Below are 19,155 nucleotides of genomic sequence, written 5' to 3'. Positions count from 1 at the left end.
TTCTGCAAGGGGGTGACCCCCACGCAGAGCTGCCTCTGTGTCTGAGGTCGGGTGGAACTAACCAGGCTATCAAATATGAGGCACATTCTGCCCTCACCAGTTTGGCTCAGTGGACAGAGCATCGGCCTGCAGACTGAAGGCTCCTGGGTTCGATTCCAGTCAAGGGCACATGCCCAGGTTGTGGGCTCCCCAGTGAGGGGCGTGCAGAAGCAGCCGATCCATGGTTTTCTCTCATTATTAATGTCTCTCTCTCTCTCTCCCTTCCTCTCTGAAATCAATTAAAAAAAAAAAAAAAAAAAGAGGCACATTTTGGGGTGACAATACCTGCTCCCCGTCACCCCTAGAAAGCCCTGGACACAGCCCCTCCACGCCCTTTTCTGGCCCGTCCCCTCTCCTGCGCTGGCCCCCCAGGGACCCTCCAGCCCAGTAGGTTCGTCGGCCCAGTGATCCCTCTTCTTTTTTTTCTTAAAAGGAACCTGCGTTTGTGTGACCTCATCCACGTGGCTGAAGACCTGGGGCCCAGCCAGGAGGCGGACACCTGGGGCTCGGAGTGGAGCCCTGCCTCTCCACACCACCTGAGAAAGGGGGTCCGGGCACATCCCGGGAATCCCCAGTGGGGGGCGTGCAGGAGGCGGCCGATCCATGATTCCCTCTCATCACCGATGTTTCTCTCTTCCTGTCTGAAATCAATAAAAGTATTTTAAAAAAAAATAAAAAAGAGCCAAAACCGGTTTGGCTCAGTGGATAGAGCGTCGGCCTGCAGACTGAAGGGTCCCGGGTTCGATTCCGGTCAAGGGCACGTACCTGGGTTGCGGGCACATCCCCAGTGGGAGGTGTGCAGGAGGCAGCTGATCAATGTTTCTCTCTCATCGATGTTTCTAACACTCTATCCCTCTTCCTTCCTCTCTGTAAAAAATCAATAAAATGTATTTTAAAAAAATAATAATAAAATGAAAAAGAAAGGGGGGTTCTGGGCGCCTTCAGGGAGGAGGGCCGGGCCGTCCGCTGGGAGGGAGGCAGCTGTGTTCTGTTCAGGATGTTTTCCACCCAGACTCGGGGCGGGGGGCGGGGGGGGGGGGCGGGGGGCGGGGGAGGGAGGTTGTGGGCTGGTGAACCTCCAAGTTTCACTTTCCCCCGCTCTGTGTGTTCCCACCCCTGAGCACAGGGCACAGAGGCGGAGAGCTGGGGGGGCACCCAGACAGGGTGTGGGGCGGCCCGGGCGCTTTCTCTAGGAGGCCCAGGCGCCCACCCCCATCCACGCACACACCACACTTACACTCCGCTCCCTGGGGAGACATCAGAAGACCCAGGACATGGCCGGGCCCCGGCGTGGCTCAGCGGTTGAGCGTCAACCTATGAACCAGGAGGCCATGGTTTGGTTCCCAGTCCAGGCACATGCCCGGGTTGTGGTCTTCCTCCCCAGGGTGGCTCAGTGGATAGAGGCAGCCGATCAGTGACTCTCTCATCATTGATGTTTCTCCCTCCCTTCCTCTCGGAAATCTCTCTATATATTTTTTTTATTTTTTTTATTTTTTATTTATTTTTTAATATATTTTATTGATATTTCACAGAGAGGAAGGGAGAGGGATAGAGAGCTAGAAACATCGATGAGAGAGAAACATCGATCAGCTGCCTCCTGCACACCTCCCACTGGGGATGTGCCCGCAACCAAGGTACATGCCCTTGACCGGACTCGAACCCGGGACCTTTCAGTCCGCAGGCCGACGCTCTATCCACTGAGCCAAACCGGTTTCGGCCCCTCACCTGTTTTCTAAGTCACCAGCAAGGCTGGAGATGCAGGTGGGTTTCCTGAATCCATTGGTGCTGGGTTAGGGAGGCGGGAGGAAGCAAAGCAGGGGAGCTCTGGGATTGGGTGACAAGTGACATGATGGACACGTGCGTCCTTTACTCAGGGGGGTGCAGGGCAGTTAACAGCCAACAACTATCAGGATGGCAGCAAAGGGGGGGTTGTTGGTGCCATTCGTTGTGCCCTGAGGGGTCCAGAAAAGGGGCGGTTACAAGGCACCTGGCGTTTCACTGGTGTTGTCTTTGCTGCAAAAAGACAACAGGCTCGCCCTGACCGGCTTGGCTCAGTGGACAGAGCGTCGGCCTGCGGATGGAAGGGTCCCGGGTTCGATTCCGATCCCCAGAAGAGGGTGTGCAGGAGGCAGCTGATGGATGTTTCTAACTCTCTATCCCTGTCCTTTCCTCTCTGTAAAAATCAATAAGATATATTAAAAAAAAAAAAAAAAAGCCCTAACCGGTTTGGCTCAGTGGATAGAGCGTCGGCCTGCGGACTGAAAGGTCCCAGGCTCGATTCCGGTCAAGGGCATGTACCTTGGTTGTGGGCACATCCCCAGTGGGGGGTGTGCAGGAGGCAGCTGATCGATGTTTCTCTCTCATCGATGTCTCTAACTCTCTATTCCTCTCCCTTCCTCTCTGTAAAAAATCAATAAAATATATTCAAAATAAATAAATAAATCCTATCGAATAAAGAGGGAATATGCTAATTAACCATCACTCCATCACAAAAGATGGCTGCACCCACAGCTGAGGCCAAGTTCCCATAAGGAGCCTTACCAAGCAATCAGCAGGGACCTGAGGCTACACCCTCCCCCACCCCCGTGGGGCTTGACAGGGGACCTCAGGCTGGCAGGGCTTGACCGGGGACCTCAAGGTGTGCTTCCCATCCTGGTGCTGGGCTAGGGGACCTCAGGCTGCTCCCCTGGCCCCAGCACCAGGCCAGGGGACCTCAGGCCGTACCCCCCGCCCCAGCACCGAGCCAGGGGACCTGAGGTTGTGCCCCCCTGCCTGGCGGGGCTTGACAGGGGACCTCAAGGTGCACCCCCAGTGCTGGGTCGGGGGAACTCAGGCCAAGCCCCCCGCCCAGGGGGGACCTGAGGCTGCACCCCCGTGCCGATGGGGCTTGACAGGGCACCTGAGGCTGTTCCCCCCTCCCGGTGCCAGGCTGGGTGACCTGAGGCTGCACCCGCCCCCCCCTCCCCCCGCCGCCTGGCGGGGCTTGACAGGGGACCTCAGGCCATGCCCCCCACCCAGCAGGGCTTGACAAGGGATCTCAAGCCATGTCCCACACCTGGTGGGGCTTAACGGGGGACCTCAAGGCATGCCCCCCGACCCCGGTCTGGGCTGGGGGACCTCAGGCCATGCCCCCCCATCCTGGCGCCGGGCCAGGGGACCTGAGGCTACGTTCCCTGCCCGGCAGGGCTTGACAAGGGTGGGACTAGCCAGGTCTGGATCTATCCCAATGCGGGGGGGGGCGGCCGGGTCTGGGTCTCACACGATTTTGAGGTGCATGCGGGTGGGCGGGGACTTGACTCTGGATCCCATGGTGTGCCCCATACTCCGACAGGAGGATGGTTTTCATATACATTTTACTGACTTTCTTTCATCTCTGACACTTCTATTACAGAGAAAGGGCAAATAGCAATATTAAATTATTTCCTCTAATTAATCCCCTTTTAATGTGCACGAATTTCGTGCACCGGGCCACTAGTAAATAAATAAAAAGACAACAGACTCAGTTAAGATCGGCGTTGAGCTTCGCCGGGGACGATACTGGCTTAGGACAGGACTGCCCACTAGAAACTGCTTTTTAATTTTAAGAAGTTTTCACTTCCGACCATCCTGTGTGCTTGCCTTCGGGTCTCTGAGTTGGCAAGGCCGCCAGGCAGGCCGGCACGTAGCCCCCGCATGTGGGAGCTACGTGTCCAGGCAGCCTGGGGCCCGGGCCTCAGCCTCATCTGCACGTGAACTTCCCGGCAGCCACGCCTCCTTCCACAGTTGCCCGGCCGGCCCAGGGCCCGTCCTCATTCCCCACCCACCTGCAGCCCATGCGGATTCTCTCCAAACGGCTGCCTGGGGGCTGCGGGCTCTTTTAAACATACGTGTTAGGTCAGAATCCACACTCCTTCCCCTGGGCACTGACCTTTGGGCCAGTGCACACCGGACATTCCAGGGCTGAGACCATCATCTCTCCCCTCCGGACTTTCCCAGCATCTGGACCCGCCCAGCGAATTCTCCGCCCGGAAAAAGCCGCCTCAAGGCCTTGCAAACCTCTGACTCCCCTTCCCGGGTGCTGACGCCATTTGGGGACTCAGTCCACCTGGTATCCAGATGACCTAATAAACTCATTATCCCTCACCCCGTAGGCCTCGTGCGTTCCTCCTTCGGTGACCCTGACAGTAAAATGGGGCCCGGCCAGTGTGGCTCAGTGGTTGAGCGTCAACCTAGGAACCCGGAGCTTGGGGTTCATGCCAGGGTTTGGGGCTCGGTCCCCAGTAGGGGGCGTGCAGGAATAAAAGAGCCGGTCGACTCCAGGACGCAATGGCCTGGTAAACCCGTTCAGCCTGGGGCACGGGCGGGCTGGAGGGGGTTAATGGGAGAAAAAAGGGGACATAGGTAATACTTCCAACAATAAAGCTTTTAAAATAAGTAAGTAAAAATAAAATAAAATAAAAAGGCCTTCAGCCCTGGCAGTTAAGCCTTTGTTTCACAGGAGGATGGAGAGTCCGCCTGGGCAGCGTTGGGCCCACGTGGGATGGAGGCCATCTGGTCAGGGGGGAGGACGGCAGGGCTGGAGACCCAGAAATGACACAGCAGCTCTGGCCGGGGCCCAGGCCTCAGCGTCCTGACTGCCCTGCCAGTCACCACAGCACAGTGGGGCCTGCGGACCGAGCAGCAGGCCAGCTGGGGGCGGGGCCTCAGCGGTGCTCCGGTCTGTTGGCTGCAAACCTGCACGGAAGGTGACCAGCGACTGGACCTCAGCTCGGCCACCGCGGTGCTTGAGCTCTGGCTGTGGACCAAAGGGGCCACATGCTGACCTGACGGCTCAGGGGAGGCCTGCATGGCCGTCTTGCAAACTCAGAGACCTAAAGTCACCACAAAGGATGGTCTGAAATTAAACTTAAGTAAAAGCAGTTGTGGAGGGTAGTCACGTCCTAGGCCGGTATCTTCCCTGACAAGGTCAACCTTTACCTTAACTGAGCCTGTCTTTTTTTTTTTTTTTTTTTAATATATTTTTATTGATTTCAGAGAGGAAGGGAGAGGGAGGGAGAGAGAAAGAGAGAAAGATCATTGATGACAGAGAATCCTGGATCGGCTGCCTCCTGCACGCCCCCTAGTGAAGATCAAGCCCGTGACCCAGGCATGTGCCCCTAACCAGAATCGAACCTGGGACCTTTCAGTCCACAGGCCGACGCTCTATCCACTGAGCCAAACCGGCCAGGGCAGCCTATCTGTCTTTTTGCATCTAGGATAATATGTTCTTGAAATGTCTGGGTAACGGGTAACTTCCCTTTTTCCAGACCCCTTGGGGCACAACCTAATGTGGTGGGCGCCAGGACAGAGACCACAAATCCCTTCATTATCATGTTCATTGTCCCTGCACCCAGCTAAGTATGTGTCCATCATTTCACTTTTTATCCAATCCCAGGGGTCCCTCCCCACCGCCACCCCCACATTGCTTTCTCCCACCCGCTAATCTGTCACCAATGGATTTTGGGTAACCCACTTACATCTTTTCTTTTGATTGACATGTGTAAAACAAGGTGAGAAACGTCCATTCTCCGGAGCATTATTCCAATCCCTTGAGATTCTGCTTCCCAGCAATTGTTGACAGTTTGGCTCAAATAAACTCACAAAAATTCTTTTTTTTAAAAGTATATTTTATTGATTTTTTTACAGAGAGGAGGGGAGAGGGAGAGAGAGTCAGAAACATCAATGAGAGAGAAACATCAATCAGCTGCCTCCCGCACACCTCCTACTGGGGATGTGCCCGCAACCAAGGTACGTGCCCTTGACCGGAATCGAACCTGGGACCCCTCAGTCCACAGGCTGACACTCTATCCACTGAGCCAAACCGGTTTCGGCACAAAAATTCTTTACAGGTTTGACTGTTTATACAGTAATACTAGGCACCTGGGAATTTCAGCCCCGGTGACCTTCCATACCTGGCCCATTGTGCTTGCTCTGCTCAGGTCTCTCTAATTGCCTAGCTGCCGGCACATTCCGCCCTGAAGAATTCCCGGCTCTGAATTCTTTTTTCTTTTTTTTTTTTTAAATATATTTTATTGATTTTTTTACAGAGCGGAAGAGCGGAAGGGAGAGGGATAGAGAGTGAGAAACATCAATCAGCTGCCTCCTGCACACCCCCCACTGGGGATGTGCCTGCAACCAAGGTACATGCCCTTGACCGGAATCTAACCTGGGACCCTTCAGTCCACAGGCCGACGCTCTATCCACGGAGCCAAACCAGCCAGGGCAGGCTCTGAATTCTTTAAGGGAAAAGGGGCACGGGGGTCTCTTCTGTAGCTGCTTCCTGCTGGAGAGGGCCGACGTTTCCCTTCAGGATCTTGGCTCTCTGTCAGAGGCCTGGGCACAGAAGGAGGTGGTGATGGTGCCCAGAATTGGCAGAGAGCAGGATTCCCTGAGTACGAGTTGGGCTTGTAACCTGGTGGAGACAAACTGTGTTACAAATGTCTATTATTGCCCTAGCCGGCTTGGCTCAGTGGATAGAGTGTCAGCCTGCAGACTGAAGGGCCCCAGGTTCAATTCCAGCCAAGGGCACATGCCTGGGTTGCGGGCTCAATCCCCAGTAGGGGGTGTGCAGGAGGCAGCCGATCAATGATTCTCTATCATCATTGATGTTTCTCTCTCTCTCTCCTTCTCCCTTCCTCTCTGAAATCAATAAAGAAATATATTTTTTAAAAAAATACAAATATCTATTATTGGGGCAAAGCTGGACTGACAAGAACTGTGATGAATGGTTGGTGGGAGGAAAAATAGTTTTAGTTCTCAATAACTTTCAAGTCAAAGGATGGGAGAAAATGAAACGTTAGTGTGAAGAATAGTAACCAAATACTTAAGAAAAATAGAAAAATTCAGGATCCAGTTCAGTTCATGGATGGAAAACAAAACTTTTTAGACAATTAACTGAACTAGAGTTTAATCTTCACAACTGTGTATTCTAGATTCTGTTGGGACACAATTTCCCCCTAAAATCACCCTCATTTTCATCAAAAAGCCAAATTAAGAGCAATTGATTTACTTGCATGAAGTCCAGTTTCCATTTGGCCTGCTTATTTGCATAAATATAACAAGCATCATGATTGATCATATAGGCTTTCTTCAAGCTGCTTTTCTGGAATCCCTTAAAGAATGTCCAGGATTGCCCAGCTGGCGGGGCTCAGTGGTTCAGCATCGACCTATGACCCACGAGGTCATGCTTCCGATTCCAAGTCAGGGCGCATGCCCCGGTTGTGGGCTCCTCGATCCCCAGTAGGGAGCGTGCAGGAGGCCGCCCATCAATGATTCTCTCTCATCATTGATGTTTCTATGGCTCCCTCTCCCTTTCTCTCTGAAATCTATAAAAATGTATTTTAAAAAAGTAAATAAATCAAGGCCTGTTCCTTTCCAACTAGGCAATGTTATGGTACTGTATATATATAATCCTCAGAGAGAGAGAGAGAGTGAGAGAAACATTGATCAGTTGCCTCCCGTACTCACCCTGACCGGGGATCGAACCCAAGACCGCTTTGGTGTACAGAATGACACACCAATCAACTGACCCACCCGGCCAGGGCGACAACATATATTTTTGCTCATCAAATCGGCCCCAATTCAACTAATAGGACGAGATTTCCTTGAAATCAGTGATGCCCACAATCTCTCTCTCCCTCTCCCTCTCCCTTCCTCTCAGGAATCAATAAAAAACATATATTTTTTTTGAGCGAAAGCAAAGTTTTATTACAGAAAAGCTGTAAAACAGGGACTCAGTGTAGCAGACCGTCCACGCGTGGGCGGAGCACACCTTGGTGACTGGGAAGCAGCAGAAGCAGATGAGGGGGAGGGGGGCTGCCACCCTCTGCAGGGCCCAGGGACCTTCCAGAGTCCGGAGGCGGCCAGCTGTGTGCCCTGCGGGGCTGGGAGCCTCAGGGGGCGCCTTCCCGAACCTGGTGACCCGGCTCAGCGCTCTCGTCCTGCCCTAGGGCCTCCCCACCAGCCCTCCCTTCTGGAAAATGGCCCCAAGCACTCAGAAAGGAGGAAAAGCGTCAAGACTCAGTGCCTCCATCGCCTCCTCCCCCTTTTCCTCCCTCCTCCTTCCTCTCTTTCTCCCCCCCACCCCCTCCCGCCTCCTGCCCTTGAGCTTGGCCCTCTCCTGGGTGCCTGCTCTGGGCCAGGCTCACCGGTCTCTGCCACTGGACTGCCCTGAGTGTCAGCTCTGATTGTCCAGCTGCCAGCTGTTCTGTGGCTCCGATGATCCCTCCTCCTTGAAGCCCTCCACCTTTCCCACCACCTCCATCCTGGGCTCCAATCTGGTCCCAGTCCCCAGGGTGAGAACCAGGCCCTGCGCCCCCCCCCCCCGCCCCGCCCCCGGGGTCTGTTACAGGAGGAGAAGGCGGCAAGGGCTGAGCGGGCCCAGGGGCGGCCCTGGGGGAGACGCAGCCCGGCCACGCCTCTGCAGGTGCCGAGGGTGGAGGCTGTGGTCCTAGGGACCCGGGGACCCCCTAGCGCGGGAGCTGGGGAGCCGGGGCTGACGGGGGTGGGGCTGGGAGGAGGGACACCCAGTGACCGGTTCCAAGGAGGGGAGGCCTAGGGGCGGGGAGGCGCGGCTGGGGCCTCTGGGTGAAGCCTCCTTCTCTGCTCCCCTCAGGCTGAGCCCCGCGCCGGGCATGGAGGCGCTGGCGCTGGCGCTGGCGCGGTGGGCCCTGCTGGCGGTCCTGGTCCAGCGTGGCCGCGGGGGCCGCGGGGCTGCCCCGCTGGACTTTGCTGACCGCAGAGCACAGACAGGTGAGGGGTGGGCTGGACGGGACGGGCCGCGGCGGCCTCGGGGGGGCTGGGGGCGGCAGGCCTGGCCGGGACGCACCTGGGTGCGCTGTGCGCTGTGCGCTCCGCGGGGCGCAGTCCTGTTGCAGCCGCGCTGCCCCGCAGGTGTGAACCTGACCTGCTTCCGCTGCTTCAAAGCCCCGGCGATGGAGCTGTGCAAGCCCGCGGCGTGCGCCCGCACCGACCAGGTGTGCGTGGGCCACACGGTGACCTTCTCCTACAGTGAGTGCCGGGGCGCGGGAGGCGGGCCCTCGGCTCCGCGGGTGGGGCGGCGGGGCGGCGCGAGACCTTTTGTCCCGGGGCACCCGCCTCTCTCCTCCCGCACAGATTCTGAATTTGGGCTGTGCTTACCTCCTCCTTTTTAATTTTTATTTACTTATTTTATTTTATTTTATTTTATTTTATTTTATTTTATTTTATTTTATTTTATTTTATTTTATTTTATTTTATTTTATTTTATTTTATTTTATTTTATTTTATTTTATTTTATTTTATTTTATTTTTTAAAAATCCTCACCCGAGGCTATTTTTCCATTGGTTTTTAGAGAAAGCGGAAGGGAGAGGAGAGACAGAGAGAGAGAAACATCGATGTGAGAGAAACACGTCCATTGGTTGCCTCCTGCCCGAGCCCAGACCAGGGACCCGGGTGGGAGGAGCCTGCAACCGAGGTTCGTGTCCTTGATCAGGAATCGAACCCGGGACCCTGCGGTCGGCAGGACAATGCTCTGTCCACGGAGCAGAACCGTCTAGGGCTCCTCCTCCTTTTTAGTTTTATTTATTTATTATTATTTTGGTACAGCAAAGGCGGAAGTTTATTGAAGAACAAGTACAGACTCCCACGTGGGGAGGGGGAAAGAGTCCCCCTCCTCCTTTAACAAAAAGTGTGGGTTTTTTTGTTTTTTTAAAATATATTTTATTGGTTTTTACAGACAGGAAGGGAGAGGGATAGAGAGTTAGAAACATCCATGAGAGAGAAACATCGATCGGCTGCCTCCTGCACACCTCCCACTCGGGATGTGCCCGCAACCAAGGTACATGCCCTTGACCGGAATCGAACCTGGGACCCTTCAGTCCGCAGGCTGACGCTCTATCCACTGAGCCACACCAGCTAGAGCAACAAAAAGTGTTTTATTGATCTCAGAGAGGAAGGGAGAGAGAGAAACATCCATGATGAGAGAGAACCATGGATCGGCTGCCTCCTGCACACCCCCCACTGGGGATGGAGCCCACAACCCGGGGAATGTGCCCTGACGGGGAATCGAACCGTGACCTCCTGGGTCATAGGTCGAGGCTCAACCACTGAGCCACACGCCTGGCTCCGCCTCCTTCGGAGGTACCAGTTACTAAGAGTCATCCCCGCAGGACAGGGCGCAGGGTACCTGACTTTGGGGAGAGCTGGGGGGAGGGTGCTGGAGGCCAGGCCGTGGGAACAGGGGGGCCAGGGGGCTCCACCCAGGACCTGCGGCCCCGCCAGCTGCCCACCTGGCTACGTGCCCACGGGGCTGTGGGGCTCACCTGGTGGGAGTCCCCTTCGCAAACAAGCCTGACGGGAGATTACACACTCAGATGTGAACGCGTCCGGAGCCCGCGGGAGTGAGTGTCACTAGCGAGCCACTTAGAAGCGAGCAAATGGCCGGAGTGGGGGGAGGCGGGCGGCCATCTGTCCTCCGAGAAGCCGAGAACCTGTGGTCATGGTTTGCTGGGCTGGTTCCTGGGGACCTGCCAGCCACACAGAGCTGCCTCCCGCTCCGGCTTCCAGTCCTAGGGGCCAGGCTGGGCATGATTATCTTTGTATTTTAATTTTATTTTTTTAAGTATATTTTATTGATTTCAGAGAAGAAGGAAAAGGGAGAGATAGAAACATCAATGATGAGAGAGAATCACTGATTGGCTGCCTCCTGCACGCCCCCTATTGGGGACGGAGCCCGAAATCCAGGCATGTGCCCTTGATCGGAATCAAATCCAGACCCTTCCGTCTCAGGCTGATGCTCTATCCGTTGAGTCAAACCCAAACCAGCCAGGGCATGATTATCTTTTATTTTTTTAAAAATACATTGATTTTTTTACAGAGAGGAAGGGAGAGGGATAGAGAGTTAGAAACATCGATGAGAGAGAAACATCGACCAGCTGCCTCCTGCACACCCCCTACTGGGGATGTGCCCGCAACCAAGGTACATGCCCTTGACCGGAATCGAACCCGGGACCCTTCAGTCCGCAGGCCGACGCTCTATCCACTGAGCCAAACCAGTCAGGGCACATGATTATCTTTTAAAATACATTTTATTGATCTCAGAGAGGGGGAGAGATAGTCACATCAACGATGGGTTCATGGATCGGCTGCCTCCTGCACACCCCACACTGGGGATGGAGCCCTCAACCCGGGCGTGTGCACTGACCGGGAATCGAACCGTGACCTCCTGGTTCACAGGTTGATGCTCAACCCCTGAGCCACACCGGCTGGGCTCTGCCACGTCCTTAAAGGGGCGGCTGAGCGCACAGCTGGGTCTCGGGTCTCCATCCTTGCCTCTGCCCCGCTTCTCCCTCAAAGCTGGACGGTGTCAGGGCAGAGCCCCAGCAGGGCCCCAGTCCCCGGCCCTGGGCAGCCATGTCCCCGAGCTCTGCAGGGCGTGGCCGGGGGGAGCCCCAGGGGGAGCGTCGGGGAACCCGTGAGGCCCACCGCCTGGTTCCCAGGGCCTGGCCCGCGGACAGCACCCCCTGCCAGCCTGGTCCTCCCTCCTGGGGGCCAGCCGCCGCTCTCGCTTTCTCCCGCAGAATCCAAGGTGGGGGTTCTCCTGAGCAAGCGCTGCGCCCCGCGGTGCCCCAACACCAACATGGCCTACGAGTGGCTGTCGGAGCCCTGGCTCTTCAGGAGGATCCGCAGGCAGTGCTGCAACGTGAGCTTCTGCAACGCGGCGGCCCCCGCCCCGGGGCGGCCCTGGGCCCGGCCAGGCGGGCTGCTGCTCCCGCTGGGCCTCAGCCTCCTGGCCGCCTCCCAGTGAGCCCTTCCCCGCGGCCCGCAGCCCCGGTCTGCCCACCCCAGCGGGCGGCCTCCTCTCCCGTCCGCGCAGGCCCTCTGCCCACGGAGCCTGGAGAAGGGAGCCCGCTTCCTGGGGGGATGAAACAGCCGGTGTGGGGTAGCGGCTCCCTGGCCCAGGGTTCTGGCCCAGAACAGACTGTCCAGGGCCGGGAGGGGCAGGGAGAGCCCAGGCGATCCGGGGGCTGCAGCCCTGACTCCTTGGCCAGCCCCGCCCCCACGCCTCTGTCCAAGGGGCCCACGCCCATCTGCACTGTGGGTGCCACCCCGGCTTTGGGGCCACGACCTTCACTCCTCCCAAAGACAATAAACTTATTCTTCAACCACACCCTCTCCAGCTCCTTCCGCTGTTTCCTTAAAAAAAAAAAAAAAAAAAAAAAAAACTTGATTTCAGAGAGGAAGGGAGAGGGAGAGAGAGATAGAAACATCAATGATGAGAGCGAATCATTGATCGGCTGCCTCCTGCACGTCCCACACTGGGGATCGGATGGAGCCTGCCACCGGGATGTGTGCCCTGACTGGGAATCCAACCGTGACCTCCTGGTCCACCCGTCGATGCTCAACCCCTGAGCCAGCCGGCCGGGCTCCTTCGGCCATTTCCCCCCGCCATGATGGGACCACACCGCTGGCCGGCTCTCAGCGGACCTCTGTGGTCACCTGTCGTCCATGCCTGGGTCTTGGTCACGTCTGGATGAAACCATCCAGCTGGGCTGTGTGCAGTGAGCCGGAGCAGAAGGGACCCCGCCCGCCGCACCGGTGACCCCGATACACAGCAGTGGACACACCAAGGCCTGGCAGGAGCTGACCTGCTGGTGACTGGCAGGCAGAGGGAGCAGGGCGGGCCAGGACGCACCTCCAGGAACTCACCGCGGATAACCGTGTAGAACCGACGCCAACACCAGTCTGACCTTTGTCTCCATTGTTCTGCCTTTCGCGCCCTACCCGACAGGGAGCAGCGTGACCCCGTGGCGTGGGCTCGCAGGCCACAGCTAGTCCCTAACTCCAGGCCTGGGGCTGCCGCCTGGGACCCGTGAGCTCAGTCAGAGCTGAAGCTTGAGATGAGAAAGGGTGGGGGTGCCCCAAGGTCGGAGTCAGTCTGTTCACATCAACATCCAGGTGGGGTCCGGCTGGCGTGGCTCAGAGGTTGAGCATTGAACTATGAACCAGGAGGTCACGGTTCAGTTCCAGTCAGGGCACATGCCGGGGTTGCGGGCTCCATCCCCAGTGGGGCGGGGGTAGGGGGGGCTGGACGTGCAGGAGGCAGTTGATCATTGAGTCTCTCTATCATTGATGTTTCTATCTCTCTCCCCCTCCTTTCTTCTCTGAAATCAATAAAAACATTTTTTTTTAAAGAAGCCACATGAATACCGGAAAGAAAAATCCAAACAAATACTCACTCGCTCAGACATGTCATAATCGAACTGCTTCAATACAGTGATGTCACACGTCGGGGTTCTCCCTGTGGGAAGAAAGAGATGAAAAGTGTGGAGGGGGCCCTAACCGGTTTGGCTCAGTGGATAGAGCGTCGGCCTGCGGACTGAAGGGTCCCGGGTTCGATTCCGGTCAAGGGCATGTGCCTTGGTTGCGGGCACATCCCCAGTGGGGAGTGTGCAGGAGGCAGCTGATGGATGTTTCTCTCTCATCGATGTTTCTAACTCTCTATCCCTCTCCCTTCCTCCCTGTAAAAAAACAATAAAATATATATATTTTTAAAAAGTATGGAGCGGGGAGGGGTTGTGGAATGTCTTAGCCACTGGAAAGCGGTAAGAGTATGACTACGTAGTCTCTGAAGGAAGCACCCACCAGCAATAAACACGCACTGGCCCAGCTGGTGGTTTTTAAATACCATGAAATGCCATTTCCTTCTTAAAGGAACCTGGACTTTAAAAAAAAAAAAAAAAAAAAAACTAATCCTGGGGGATGGAGAGGAGAAATAGAGTGAAATGCATCAGAATGCCAGCTCTTCGACGTGGAAACGAGGGTGGAAATGCATAACCACCATTTGGCAAAAACCCACAGTCATAAATCACTTCAGGAACGAGCCATCATTGATGCTACCTCCCTGGGCAAGCGAATTATGTGGAATAGGACTTTTACATAATTTCAAAGTGCCTCTCACCAGACCCGGATTCGATGCAACGGGACACATGGTAACTTTCCGGAGGGAAAATCTGGCGGGTGCCACCTTAACCACGGGTCCGAAGTCACCGCCGCCAGCGAGGGCACCAGCAGTGTCACTTGTCTGATGTGCCGTGCTGGGAACCACTGCAGTTAGGTGATTTAAAAAAATATTTTTTATTGGTTTTTAGAGCGAGAGGAAAGGAGAGCCACGGGAGAGAAACATCATGGGTGGGCTGCCTCCCGCACCCCCGCTGCTGGGGGACCCAGCCCACACCCTGGGCATGGGCTCTGGCCGGGAACTGAACCGGTGACCGTTAGGTTTCTGGGTCGACGCTCAACCACTGAGCCACACCGGCCGGACGAGGTGAATAGAGAGTTAGAAACATCCATCAGCTGCCTCCTGCACACCTCCTACTGGGGATGTGCCCGAAACCAAGGTACGTGCCCTTGACTGGAATCGAACCTGGGACCCTTCAGTCCGCAGGCCGACGCTCCATCCACTGAGCCACACCGGTTTTGGCAAGGTGATTTTTTTTTTTTTTTTTTTTTGCCAAAATGCTTCAGCTGAAGGGACTCGGGAGTGAACAGCAGGCCCACATGACATTTTCTACAAAATAGTTGGCCATTCCTCTTCAAAAGTGTCCAGGGTGTGAAAGAAATCCAGACAAGACAGCCTGCTCCAGATTGCAGGGGACCAGGAGCCGGAGATACACGTGGCCTTGGAGCAGAGGGCAGAAGCGGATGAGAGCAAGGCGCTGGGGGGGGGGGGGGGCGGCCGGTGAAAGGGGCATGACCTGTAGATACCAGGGCTGCGTCCACCTTCATTCTGTGACTTTGATCTTGTCCTACAGCCGGGGTCGGGGCCAAGGTTTGGGAAGCCGGTGTAAGGGAGTTCCCTAGGGCGATTCTTACGCTTGTCGGCAACCTTTTTAGGGACTTGAGAGGATTTCAAAATGGAGTTTCGATTATGAGCCTCCGAACAGGATCTTGTCTTTGGCCAATGTTCAGGAGGAAGTACATTTTGTCGAAACGACTACCCTTCGTCGATCCCAAACGTGCCGGGAAGTGATGTTTCTATCTGTTCCGGGTATTTTCAAACGTGTACGGAAGGCCTTTTCAAAGACTGTTAATTCTCAATGTGCTGCCTTTTCGTTCTCACCTGGGAAAAAGGCTCATCTTCCCTCTCATCGATTCTGACTCAGTGGCCGGCGAGGCAGGGAAGATGGCCCTGAGGTGTGAAGCGATACGATCGGAACAGGTTGAACCAAATCGGAGACCAGAAGGTCTTGTTCGGATTCGGTTGAAGGCCGGGCCCGCTGGGGGCCTGGGTGTTCAATCACTTCCACCCGGAGCCCCAGGGTGCCCCCTGGGCCTTGGCTTCACGGAACACGAATTTAACATGAAGGTCCTCTCCCATCGCGGCCCTTGGCCCCCACCGCGGAGCTCAGGGGTTCTGGGTCTGTCCCTCAGCCCATGGTGGCCCCCACAAATGGTGCCCCCTATGCTCCACGGTGTGGATGCCAGTGGCCTGCTCCGTGGGTCAGTCACAGGCCAAGGGGGGCATCGGAGCTGGTGGCTGAGTTGGAGGCTGGCCCGATGGTGGCCCCACAGGTGGGGAGCCCAGGGCCCTGCCCCGCTCCCCCCGCTCCCTTGGGCCGGAGGCAACTCCCCTTCCACCCCCCACCCCCCCTCCCCCAGCTGCCCAGGCTGCTGACTTAAGAAGCCAGACGGGCAGGGTTGACTGTCCTCCATCGCCCAGCTCAGGCCCAGGGCAGGTGGAGGAGACTGGGTTCAGGTGAGGGGCCCTGGGGTGCGGGACAAAGGACCTGAGGGTCCAGGGGGGCATATGCAAATGCCAACAGGGGGTGCGGGACCGGGAGGGAGGCGGGGCGGCAGGAGTCGGGGTGCACGCGCCAGGGGTCCTGGGTAAGGAAGGCTCTCCCTCTGCGTCCCCCCATCAGGCCTGACTGCCCGCCATGAGAGGGGTCCTCCTGATGCTGTGGTCCGCGCTGGTGTGTGCCAACAAAGGTGAGGCCCGAGCCGCGGGGAGCTCCGTGGGTCTCCTGGCCGTGGGGCTCGGGCGCTCCTGTGCGCATGCGCGTGGGGCTTCCCTGAGGGCCGCTCTGTGGGGGGACCCCCGGGGGTGAGAAGTGCGCTTCAGGGGTGAGTGCGGGACCCCGGGGGTGAGTGCAGGAGCCCGCGTGTCACTTGGGGGCGGTGGGCCTGCGCCCTGAGCCTGCCCCGCCCCCCTCTCCGCAGAGGGCCTCCTGCAATGCGCCCACTGCCTGGCCACCAACAACACCTCCACCTGCAAGCCCGTCACGTGCACCCCGCCCAGCATCCTGTGCTTCTCTCACGAGGTCATCTTCAAGTTCGGTGAGTCCCTGCAGGGCGGGCGGAGGCCACGGTGCACGGCCCATGGCGGCCGCCCCGAGGGGCTCCCCCCTCCGCGCGTGGGCTCCCTCTCCCCTCCGGGAGGGAGGGACCTGAGTTTGCAGAGCCCGCAGGCCGGGAGGCCTCAGAGCCCACGGGCCCCTCCTGTTTGCTGGGCTCAAATGGAGAGAAGGTGCAGAGGTGCAGGGTTCTCCTCAGTCTCTACTCCTTCCATCTCGGGCTTGGATATGGGGGCGGGGGCGGGGGGGGGGGCGCCGGGTGGGGGGGGCTGGTCCTGGCTGAGGGCGGGCTCTCCCTGGAGATTTGATCTCAGATTGGACCCCTCCTCCCACAAGGACCTTCCTTCCTCCCTCCCTCCCTCTCTCCCTCCCTCCCTCCCCCAGGATATTTTCCCATTGATTTGTAGAGAGAGTGGAAGGGATGGGGGGGCATTGATGTGAGAGAGACACAATGATTGGTTGCCTCCCCCACACTCTCCCAACCGGGGCTGGGGAGCCTGCAGCCCAGGTACGTGCCCTTGACCTGAATGGAACCCCAGGACCCCAGTCCAAAGGCGGACGCTCTGTCCACGGAGCCACCCCGGCCAGGGCCCCTTCTTCAACTTGGAGGCTCCTGGCACGCTCTTTCCCGTGCGGGTTGTGGGGGGTCGGTGGGGGGGTCCTGCAGAGACCTCTGACCGTCCCCATCACGCCCCCGAGTGAGGAAGGGCCGAGCCTGGCCAGGCGCCTGCAGGTGCTGGGACTCGCCTGCTCCCCTACATTCTGCCCCCCTACTCGCACAGCACACCTGGGAACCCAGGCTCACACCTGGTGACGCCAGGGAAGCCCGCCCCTCCTGGCTGCCGGCCCCTCGTGAGCACCCGCTGTGCCCCCCCCCTCAGGCTCCCAGCAGCGCACCTTGATCACCCGGAGCTGCACCAGCACCTGCGTCTTCAAGAGCCCCCCCGAGTGGGACCTGCTGACCCCCAACATGATCGTGCTGGCCAAGGCCCTCTGCTGCTCTAAGAGCCTGTGCAACGGGGGGGCCCCCGGGGGCCTCAGCGCCCGGACCTGGCACCGGGGGCTCCTGCTGGGCATGGGGCTCGGCCTACACCATCTGCTGTGACGACCCCTCCCCTTCCTGCCCCCCCCCAACCCTCTGGGTGTGCACTGGGGGCCCGGGCCTGTCCTCTCTGAGTGAGGGTTCCCGGTGGGGGAGGCGCAGACTCACAGCCTCCCCTGGTGTGACTCGGCCCTGAGCCTGGCCGGTGTGGTTCAGTGGATAGAGCGCCAGCCTTCGGACTGAAGGGTCCTGGGTTCGATTCCAGTCAAGGGCACATGCCTGGGTTGCGGGCTCCATCCCCAGTAGGGGGCGTGCAGGAGGCAATCGATCAATGACTCTCCTCATTGATGTTTCTCTCTCTCCCTTCCTCTCTGAAATCAATAAAAATATATATTAAAAAAAAAGAAGTGGTCCCATCCCACCTTCCTCCCTGTCCCCCTGTGGAGTGGCGGGTGCCGCTGCTCCAGCCCCTTCCTGTCGCTCACTCTAAGAGGGGCTCGCCTGGCGCCTGCTGGCTCAGTGTTTGAGCATCGCCCTCGCACCAAGAGGTCACCTGTTGGACTCCTAGTCAGGGCACAGGTGCAGGTTGCATTGCGGCTGCTCCCCAGCAGGGGGCGTGCAGGAGGCAGCCGGTGGATGCTGTTTCTCATCGATGTTTCTCTCTCTCCCCTCTCTCTCTCTCAAAACATAAATTAAAAACATATTTTTTAAAAATAAGAGGGGCCTCGCCCTGCCAAAGCGTCATCCCCGCCCCCTCTGTGCCAGCGAGAGCGGTGGTGGCATTTGTTCCCCGCACGGACCCTGCAGGTCACGTCTCCTGGGAAGGCTCGCAGGTGCGCGTGGCGGGCGACCGGGGCGCGGCTCCATACACGCAGGAAGAAAGGCGCCCATGGGGCTGGCCGGAAGCTGGGTGCAGACAGGGCGGGTGGAGGCGTGAACTAGTGCGGAAGGAGCCCTTGGGTGGTGGAGCGAGGCCTGAGTGACAAACGGATGTGAATGCCCCTCCCTGAAGAGGCGACACCAATGACGATGGGCGGGGGCGGGGTTCCCGCTGTGCCAAGCCCACCACCCCTCCCCACACCCCTTCCCACATCCACACCCCTCTACATCCCCACCCCGCCTTGTCCACGTCTCCCTGACACTCCGGGTGTCTCGCCCAGCACCTCGGGGCGGGGACCCTGCGGCCTCGGGAGCTCTGGCCTCGAGCGCCTCCTGGCGACCCGGGCGCAGAAGTGAGCCGCGCCCTCGGCGCCCCGCTCGCCGCCGCCCGCTGGCGCTGGGCACGCGCCCGCATTTGCCATGTGGTCATTTGTCAGAGGACCTGCGAGGACCCGTGCGAATGAGGCCCGGGGCCGGCGGGGGGCGGCTCGGCTCGGCTCCTGGGGGCGGGAACCTGCCCGCGGGGTCCGGGGCGGCGGGGCGGCGGGGCGGGGACAGGCGGCCGCCTCCTCCTCCAGGGTGGGTGGGAGCTTGGCTGGCTCCTCCGAAGACACCAGGTGTGGACGTGGGTGGACCGCGGAGCGTGTGTGACCGAGCGGCCTGGGGCGTCGCCGGCCCCGCCTGCAGGTGCGCCCCGGAGGTTCAGGGACGTCTGACCCAGCCAGGCGGGCCGGAGGTCACCCTCACGGACACGTGGTTGGAAGTACCACCCACCCAAACGGAATGAATTCTGCGCATGTCCAGGGCACAGCGTGTGCGCTGGTAAAGGATAGGATGCCACC

General features: G+C 58.1%; 2 protein-coding genes across 4 annotated transcripts; both read left to right on the top strand.

The window, feature by feature from the left end:
- The first annotated feature begins 8,155 nt into the window (after window positions 1-8,155).
- Window positions 8,156-12,206, top strand: LY6L (lymphocyte antigen 6 family member L). Of its 3 annotated transcripts, XM_080646289.1 has the most exons (4): window positions 8,156-8,351; window positions 8,672-8,808; window positions 8,950-9,066; window positions 11,617-12,206. In XM_080646289.1, exons 2-4 carry the CDS (start codon window positions 8,691-8,693, stop codon window positions 11,841-11,843), a joined length of 462 nt encoding a protein of 153 aa, XP_080502415.1. In that variant the 5' UTR covers window positions 8,156-8,351; window positions 8,672-8,690; the 3' UTR covers window positions 11,844-12,206. The 3 variants fall into 3 exon arrangements, with proteins under 3 accessions (XP_080502415.1, XP_080502414.1, XP_080502416.1); XM_080646288.1 differs by having other exon boundaries at window positions 8,203-8,351; window positions 8,672-9,066; XM_080646290.1 differs by lacking the exon at window positions 8,156-8,351 and having other exon boundaries at window positions 8,571-8,808.
- A 3,769-nt stretch (window positions 12,207-15,975) lies between these two features.
- Window positions 15,976-17,497, top strand: LOC308236627 (lymphocyte antigen 6H-like; the record flags this gene model as incomplete). Its single annotated transcript, XM_080646481.1, has 3 exons — window positions 15,976-16,027; window positions 16,259-16,375; window positions 17,274-17,497. 3 exons carry the CDS (start codon window positions 15,976-15,978, stop codon window positions 17,495-17,497), a joined length of 393 nt encoding a protein of 130 aa, XP_080502607.1.
- Window positions 17,498-19,155: the final 1,658 nt, after the last annotated feature.

Source organism: Plecotus auritus (genome assembly GCF_963455305.1).
Source record: "Plecotus auritus genome assembly, chromosome: 11".
Taxonomy (NCBI): Eukaryota; Metazoa; Chordata; class Mammalia; order Chiroptera; family Vespertilionidae; genus Plecotus; species Plecotus auritus.
Note: the sequence above shows the minus strand (reverse complement) of the source record. Positions and strands in the feature narration are given on the sequence as shown.

Excerpts from the sequence above, each read along its gene's own strand:
- LY6L (XM_080646288.1), top strand. The coding sequence starts at position 8,691 with ATGGAGGCGCTGGCGCTGGCGCTGGCGCGGTGGGCCCTGCTGGCGGTC. Across the intron at positions 9,067-11,616 it reads CACGGTGACCTTCTCCTACA|AATCCAAGGTGGGGGTTCTC; the intron begins GTGAGTGCCGGG and ends TTTCTCCCGCAG.